This window comes from Syngnathus leptorhynchus, chromosome 13 (assembly GCF_054491065.1).
Source record: "Syngnathus leptorhynchus isolate UIUO chromosome 13, UIUO_Slep, whole genome shotgun sequence".
NCBI lineage: Eukaryota > Metazoa > Chordata > Actinopteri > Syngnathiformes > Syngnathidae > Syngnathus > Syngnathus leptorhynchus.
Genome location: NC_141207.1, coordinates 4,281,860 through 4,290,276, shown reverse-complemented (window position 1 = coordinate 4,290,276; position 8,417 = coordinate 4,281,860). Strand labels below are relative to the sequence as shown.

The window sequence follows — 8,417 nt, the reverse complement described above, 5'->3', positions numbered from 1 at the left end:
GTACGACCCATCAGCCATGAGAGTGGTTGTGCTTGCCCTGACTCTGGCCCTTGCGGGTAAGTCTCATTCCTATTCTCCGTTCTCTTTTAAGAATGCTGTTAGCTATTTCTTTTATATATTTTATCATTGTATCAGGGGATGTTCTAACTCAGAGTTTCTTAGTTTATTTTAATTTGATATTAACTAAAAAGTCTTTTTGCATTTCTAGACCAATAGTACATTTTGATTAACTATATAATTAATTGTGCCATTTCTGTTCTATTCCTTTTAGCCTGTCAGCATAACTTTGGTAAGTTTAACAATTTTCACAAACAATAGGTCATGCCTGTCATTCAAAACATTCATTGCATGGATTGATACATTTGTTTTATTGCAAAGCCAAAAAGACTGTTTTGACAAAACCCAATTCTAATGTATGGAAAAGTGTTATCTGGGCATGTGCCAATAACCACGTTGACTTTTTTTTAGCCCCTGACTTTGCTGCCGGTAAGACTTATGTGTACAAATATGAGACACTGCTTCTTGGCGGTCTACCGGAGGAAGGATTGGCGAGAGCCGGACTTAAAGTGAGCAGCAAAGTCTTGATCAGCGCCACTGACCAGAACATGTTCATGCTGAAGGTGAAGTACAATCGAGCAGTATGATATTCAAGCAACACCTCTGAGAGAAAAGCAGAATGGTTTACACTGGTGTCTGAAACTGCAGCTCGCTGAACCCGAGTTCTTCGAGTACAGCGGTGTTTGGCCCAAGGATGCTTTCACGCCGGCTACCAAGCTGACTTCAGTCCTGGCACCTCAGCTTATGATCCCCATCAAGTTTGAGTACTCCAACGGTGTTGTCGGCAAGATGTTTGCACCCGAAGGAGTCCCAGTCATGGTGCTGAACATCTACAGAGGTATCCTGAACGTCCTGCAGCTCAACGTGAAAAAGACAACAAATGTCTACGAGATGCAGGAGGTAAACATACTTTACATTGCTTATGTCTCATATCACAGCAGATTATAACATGCCTTTTTTTGTTCCAAGGCCGGAGCTCAGGGTGTGTGCAAGACTTTCTATGCCATCAATGAAGATGAAAAGGCTGAACGCATCCTCCTGACAAAGACCAGGGATCTGAGTCACTGTCAGGAAAGGATTCAACTAGACATCGGGTTGGCCTACACTGAGTCGTGTCACAAGTGTCAGCGGGTAACTATAATCAATATTTAAAATAATTATAGGTAGAGAAACACAGTGATGTGCTAAAGCTACTGTTTGTCCTCCAGGATTCCAAGAACTTCAAAGGAGGAGCTGCATACAACTATGTTCTGAAGTCCGTTCCCAATGGTGTCATGATCATGGAAGCATCTGTCAATGAGCTGATTGAGTTCACACCTTTCAAAGAGATGAACGGAGCTGCTCAGATGGAGACCAAGTATGAAAAAAAAAGATCTTTAACAAAGTTAGGAAACTACCAAGCAGTGACTATATATATATTTTTTTATCTCACTCTTCCCAAGGCAACGTTTGGTTTTCGTCGAGGTCCAGAATAGTCCCATCGTGCCCGTGAAAACTGAGTATCGTCAACGTGGATCCCTCCGGTACGAGTTCTCCAGAGAGATGCTGCAAACACCCCTTCAGCTTGTGAAAATCACCAACCTTCAAGCTCAGGTACGTCATTAAACATTAGGGGGAGATCAACAAAGTCTACAAGGAGAAATTGGATTCCTAGCACATTTAATGATAAACATTCATTTCTTTATAGATCACCGAGGTTCTAAACCATATCGTCACTAACAATGTCGAGAGGGTCCATGATGATGCCCCTCTTAGATTTTTGGAGCTCATTCAACTTCTTCGTATGGCCAAACTTGAAGATATCAAAATGCTCTGGAGCCAGCACAAGACAAAACCTGCATACAGGTACATTTTTCATTAGCATTTCTGCAATAAAAAATTAAAAAAAAAGGCAAAAGGGAATTTACCTATGCCTATCTTCCAGGCAATGGATCTTGGACGCGCTTCCTTCCGTTGGAACTCCTGTTGCTCTGAGATTCATCGTTCAGAAATTTGAGTCTGATGAACTCAGACTTTATGAGGTTGCTCAAGCTTTGATTGCCTCTGTTCATATGGTGACCGCCAACAAGGAAGTCATTGAGCTGTACGAGGTGAGTAAAACCGCCCCCACACTCGTGATGTTGTGTTTTGATTGAATAAGAAACATTTCAAGATCTGTTTTCTTCCAGAGCTTGAGAGACAACATCAAAATCAGGAAGAACCCAGCTCTGACTGAGATTGTGTGGCTCGGCTATGGTACCATGATTTCAAAATATTGTTCCAACAGAACTGTCTGCCCTGTTGAGCTGGTCAAGGTGAAATGACCTCGCATTTTTTTGTCTGGTTAATCCTATTTCTGAATGAGGGATATATCAATCCTGTCCTTTTCTCAAACAGCCCATCCACGACCGTCTTGCCGAGGCTATCTCCAAGAGCGACACATGGCAAATCATTTCCATTTTGAAGGTGTTGAGTAACGCTGGCCATCCAATGAGCCTGAAGCCAATCACAAAGGTCCTTCCCATTCATGGCACCCCAGCTAAAAGCCTACCCACCAGAGTTCATGCTGAAGCAATCATGGCATTGAGGAACATCGCCAAGAAGGAACCACGCATGGTATACCTGCAATGCTTCAAACACATTCCTACGTTGATGCCGTCTATACCTGAGGTCATCTCTGGAGGTTTCATTATTATCCGAACTAACCACTTAAACCTCCCTACATTAAATTAGGTCCAGGAACTGGCTCTTCAGCTCTACATGGACAAGTCTCTTCACCCTGAGCTCCGCATGCTTTCGTGCATTGTTATCTTCGAGACACGGCCTCCGGTGGGCTTGGTGACAAGTCTTGCCAACCTTGTCAAGATGGAGGAAAACTTGCAAGTGGCCAGCTTCACCTACTCTCACATGAAGTCCCTGACCAGAAGCACCAACCCCAACCATGCTTCCATGTAAAAGCCGTCTCGAGACACACCGTGTTCATGGTCTGATTTGTCTTACGCAAACTAATGTTAGCAATTCTATTACAGCGCCTCTGCTTGCAGCGTCGGAGTCAAAATTTTGGGCAGGAAACTGGACAGACTGAGCTTCCGCTTCAGCAGGGCCATTCAGATGGACTTTTACAGCAGTAAGCGCCATACAGTATTTGATGTGCCAACAATTTGCTTATTGCTGCTAACTAAATGCATTTACCCCAGACCCCTTGATGCTTGGAGCTGTTGCCAGTACTTTCTACATCAATGATGCTGCCACCGTTTTGCCAAGAACCATTGTGGCTAAGACCAGTGCCTACCTTGCTGGAGCTGCTGCTGATGTTCTTGAAGTAATATTCTAAAATGGATTGACTATGAATTACTAGAGTAAAAATTCAGTTTGACAGTATTGACAATTTGCTAGGTTGGAGTAAGAACTGAGGGACTCCAGGAGGCTCTGCTGAAAAACCACGCCTTGGCTGATGATGTGAACAGAATCACTAAGATGAAGCGTGTCATCAAAGCTGTAAGCCATCAACACCGTTCAGATAGTAGATACCATACAATGCAGATCTGTCCTAAATTGGGTTTTATATTGGCTCCAACAGCTGTCTGACTGGAGGGCCATGCCCAACAGCAAGCCACTCGCCTCCGTCTATGTCAGGTTCTTCGGACAAGAAATTGCTTTCGCCGACATCAACCAGGACTTGATCAACCAGGCTGTCGCGGTAAGTAGTTGAAAACTTGTTAGACTTAACAATAGCAACCGAGGGGGGGTTCAATTCTTAAATGACTTACAATGACTTTGCATTGAGATGCATTCTTTCTGCCCAGCTGGCCAAAGGGTCGTATGTTCAGGAGCTTGGTCGGGACGCTATCAAATCTCTACTGTCAGGAGTTTCTTTCCACGCTGCTAAGCCCGTGATGGCAACTGAAGTGAGGCGCATCATGCCAACGACTGCCGGATTCCCAATGGAGCTCAGCCTGTACGCCGCTGCTGTGACTGCTGCATCTTTCAAAGGTATGTACTACCTTTCAAACTCCTCTATCGACTTCTGTTGTTGTTGATGAAGTTACAACCCAAGAGAAAAAACAAAATTACTTTTTTTGTAGTGAGGGCAACTGCAACTCCAGCCCTGCCAGAGCCCATCCAGTTCCGCCAACTCCTGAAGACCAAGATTGAGCTTATGGCTGAAATCAAACCAAGGTTCATACCAATCTGACAATCAAGTCAAACGTCATCCTTCGGATCATCACATTTGAATTGCGTCTTCTCCTTCTAGCGTTGTTGCAAACGTGTTTGCCGTGATTGGAGTGAACACCGAAATTCTCCAGGCTACTGTCTACTCAAGAGCCAAGATCAACGCCATTGTACCAGCCTCCATTTCAACCAGACTTGACATCAACGAGGGTCAATTTAAATTTGCGGCTCTCCCTGTTCCTGCACCTGAAGAAATTGTGGCTGTCGAGTAAGAAATGACTTTCATTTTAAACACAGTCTAGTATTCAATTTGACAGGGGTAACATAACCAAGATTGTGATCCTTTGACAGTGTTGAGAGCGTTGCTGTGGTGAGAAACGTTGAAGATATTCCTAATGCCAGAAGGACTCCCCTCATTCCTGCCGAATACGTGAGACCAGACTCAAGGGAGATCCTCACCTCAAAGATGTCCTCTTGGTCTGCTACCGTGGTAGGCTTTTAAATATCAGACAGGAACACATCTATTGAAACATAGACTGCCATTTACCTGTCTTCCTTTCAATAGCGTGCATCTTCAGAGATCATTCAAGATGACATGGCAGATTCCAGACCCTTCAGAAGCCGCGCATTTTCTAAAAAGTACTGCTTCCAAGCTTACGGAACTGGACTGAAGGGCTGTGTCAAGGTTGCCACGGCCAATGCTGCGTTTATCAGGGACATTGTAATGTACAGATTGGCTGGAAAGCATTCCGCCTCACTGTCAGTCAAGCCCAGTAAGTGAAAGAATTCTCAAAATAACACGCTTAGAATCGATTTGGAAAGCAATGAACTAATTTCATGTTTATCTCAGATGAAGAGGAATCCATTGAAAGACTGGAGATGCTGGTTCAAGTTGGACCAAAGGCCGCAGAGAAGATCATCAAGAAGATCAGTCTGATTGAAGATGACGTCATTGCTGGAAGACCAGTCTTGATGAGGCTCAAAAAAATTCTGAATGGCACGTCTTCCTCCTCTTCTTCAAGCAAGTCCTCCTCATCTTCAAAGAGCAGCAGCAGCAGCAGCAGCAGCAGTAGCAGCAGCAGGAGCAGCAGCAGCAGCAGCAGCAGCAGCAGTCGCCCCAGCCGCCGCAGCAGGAAACACAGCAGCAGACACAGCAGGTATACTAGAAGCAGCTCTGCATCTAGTCTGGAATCCCTCTTCAGCGCAAGCTCTCGTTCCTCCCGTTCCAGTCGTCACATCTCGGCGGTAAGTATGCCAAAACCGACTTTTTGGTTTGTGTGGACAACTACGGAGTCTCTGAATTATTTTCATCTTCTTCACAGCGAGTTGACCTCAAGCGCACCTTCGAGAGGAACCACAAGAAGGTATGTTCACATGGTGCTTGGTCACGTTGATGAAGGTTCAAATTTCATTTTTACATTCTCATGTTGTTGCAGTCCCAAGATAACGGATCTTCTAGGAGGAGCAGAAGCAGCGCCTCCAGCTTTGAGGCCATCTACAACAAGGTTGCAACTAGATCTTTTAGAACATAATAATCATTCATACTTCAAATCTTTGGCCTAATCTTTTGTTTTTCTTCTTCTAGAACAAGTTCCTTGGCAGTGACACTGCTCCCGCCTTTGTTGTCATCCTGCAAGCTGTGAGGACCGACGGCAAGCTCCAGGGATACCAAATCACTGGCTACGCGGACAAGACTAATGCTCGACTTCAGATTATCCTGGCTGCCCTGGCCGCTGAGAACAACTGGAGGTTCTGTGCTGATGGTGTTGTGCTCAGCAAGCACAAAGTCACAGTGAGACAATTTCCATCCCCACCTTTCCAATTCAAAAACCCGTGCCTTTGTCAACTGCTACATGATATCTATGTGTCTCAAAAGGGCAAACTGGCTTGGGGTGAGGCATGCAAAGAGTATGACATGACAGTCACCGCTGAGACCGGTCTTCTTGGTCCAAGCCCAGCAGCTCGCCTCAGAATGACATGGAATGAACTACCATCTACCTTCAAACGCTATGCCAAGAAGTATGCAAGCTCAATTGCAACACAACATAACACAACAGCTGAACGTTGTGTTAACTGTCCTAAAATCTTCCAACACAGGGCATATGAATACATTCCTGATTACGTAATGGACAGCTTCATTCGAGGAAAGGACGACAACAGCGTCAAGCAGTTGTCATTCACAGTGGCTGCCCCATCTGAAAGGACATTGGATTTGATTTTCAAGACACCAACAGTATGAATGATACAGTTCTGGATTGACAATGACTTGTTTCAAAACATCATTCCTAATAATTTTACGATTCTGTTTACAGCGCAGCATCTATAAACTGGCTTTGCGTCTCCCCATTGCTCTGCCGCTGGAGGAGTTTACAGGACTCACACCTTTTGACGACCTGGCTGATAAAGTCCGTTATTTGGTCTCCAAGGCTGGCGCAGGTAGTACACAGCAACTAAAACATTTTAGCCGCGATTACTTAATTGTGCACTTAACTGTTTTCTCTTCTTCTTCTGTTCCAGCTGAATGTAGCTTGAGCGGTGACACAGTGACCACCTTCAACGACAGGAGGTTCAAGAATGAGATGCCTCAGTATTGCTACCAAGTTCTGGCTCAGGACTGCAGTGAGGAGATGAAGTTCATGGTCTTGCTGAGGAAAGATGACGATGTGCGCAACCACATTAACGTGAAAATCGCTGACATGTAAGTTGAAACAAGAATACGTCGAACTTAATGAGCAATCATAATGCAAAAATATAAAAAATATATGACTCTACCTTTTCAGTGATATCGACCTGTACCTGAAGGACAGCGATGTGGTCGTGAAGGTTAACGGAAGGGAGGTGCCCACCAGCAATCTGCCGTATCAGCACCCAACAGGTTACTCACCATCATTACCCTTAAATGTGTCACACTGGCTTACAAACAAATACTATCAAGTCCTTTCAACACAACCCATTCAAAGAAATTCTTAATTGTTGTTTTTTTTTCCAGCTAAGATTGAGATCAGACCAAATGAAGATGGCATCTCTGTCTACGCCCCAGGCCTGGGACTTCAGGAAGTCTTCTTTAACAAGGATTCCTGGAAGGTAAAACTTCTAAAAGGCTCACCTTTAATTGATGATCACCAGATTTCCATGTGACTGAATGCTTGATTCCATGTTTCCATGCAGATTAAAGTTGTGGACTGGATTAAGGGACAGACTTGTGGACTTTGTGGAAAGGCTGATGGGGAGCTAAGACAGGAATACCGCAATTCCAACGGACGTGTGACAAAGAACCCCACCAGCTTTGCTCATTCCTGGGTTCTGCCAGCCGAAAGTTGCAAGGACACCACACGTAAGATACAATACATCAAAAATTCCATTGGAAGGAAAGGAATCTGCCTTACGTTTGAAACAAATAAAGTGGTAACTGTAAGAAGGAACTTTCACTTCTTTCCAGAGTGTCGCATGAAGCTTAAGTCTGTGCAGCTGGACAAGCGTGTGAATGTCCAGGGTCAGGAGACCAAATGTTTCTCTGTTGAGCCTGTACTGCGCTGTCTGGATGGCTGCTCCCCTGTCAAGACCACGGCCGTCACCATTGGCTTCCACTGTCAGCCAGCTGGTGAGTACTCAACAAATTATGAAGCCGCTGAAGAATAAAACATCTTCTCATAATGTTCTTATCTTGTGTACACAGACCGCAGCATGATCCCCCAGGACTTTTACAACTACAGCGTGGATAGAAGGGAAACAACCCAAGCCCACCTTGCTTGCAGCTGCACTCAGTGCGCATAGAAATCTTTCGTCTCTCACTTCGTCTCGAAGTTTTGAATGTAATATTAAATAAACTGCATCTCAAAACGATCTTGCTGCTGTGGACTCATTAAATTGCAAACATGATTTCATAAATGCATCTTATTAGATATATATATTATTATTATTATTATTATTATTATTATTATTATTATTATTATTATTATTATATTAATTCACACTGGAGGTCTAGGCACACAAACATAATAACAGGCCACTTCATTAGGGAAAAATCATGGTCAAAGCTTAACGGAAAGTGAAAAGTGCCACACCCGAACAACCCCCCACTTTCTGATTGGCTGGTTGATCTGTGACGTCACACGGACACTCCATTAGGTACACCGCCATTTTCAGGTGTACCTAATAACAGGCCACTTCATTAGGGAAAAATCATGGCCAAAGCTTAACGGAAAGTG

At 44.2% G+C, this 8,417-nt stretch overlaps 1 protein-coding gene across 2 annotated transcripts; it reads left to right on the top strand.

The window, feature by feature from the left end:
- The first annotated feature begins 16 nt into the window (after window positions 1–16).
- On the top strand, window positions 17–8,031 carry LOC147046989 (vitellogenin-1-like). Of its 2 annotated transcripts, XM_085928603.1 has the most exons (34): window positions 17–56; window positions 272–289; window positions 469–620; window positions 706–957; window positions 1,027–1,188; window positions 1,266–1,414; window positions 1,500–1,650; window positions 1,745–1,902; window positions 1,982–2,147; window positions 2,226–2,351; window positions 2,434–2,652; window positions 2,770–2,987; window positions 3,066–3,163; window positions 3,234–3,358; window positions 3,433–3,534; window positions 3,617–3,736; window positions 3,843–4,029; window positions 4,122–4,215; window positions 4,292–4,477; window positions 4,561–4,699; window positions 4,775–4,982; window positions 5,060–5,454; window positions 5,532–5,573; window positions 5,646–5,714; window positions 5,795–6,001; window positions 6,086–6,228; window positions 6,307–6,442; window positions 6,522–6,645; window positions 6,727–6,907; window positions 6,990–7,084; window positions 7,199–7,293; window positions 7,378–7,543; window positions 7,649–7,810; window positions 7,886–8,031. In XM_085928603.1, exons 1-34 carry the CDS (start codon window positions 17–19, stop codon window positions 7,981–7,983), a joined length of 4,983 nt encoding a protein of 1,660 aa, XP_085784729.1. In that variant the 3' UTR covers window positions 7,984–8,031. The 2 variants fall into 2 exon arrangements, with proteins under 2 accessions (XP_085784729.1, XP_085784728.1); XM_085928602.1 differs by having other exon boundaries at window positions 6,522–6,907.
- Window positions 8,032–8,417: the final 386 nt, after the last annotated feature.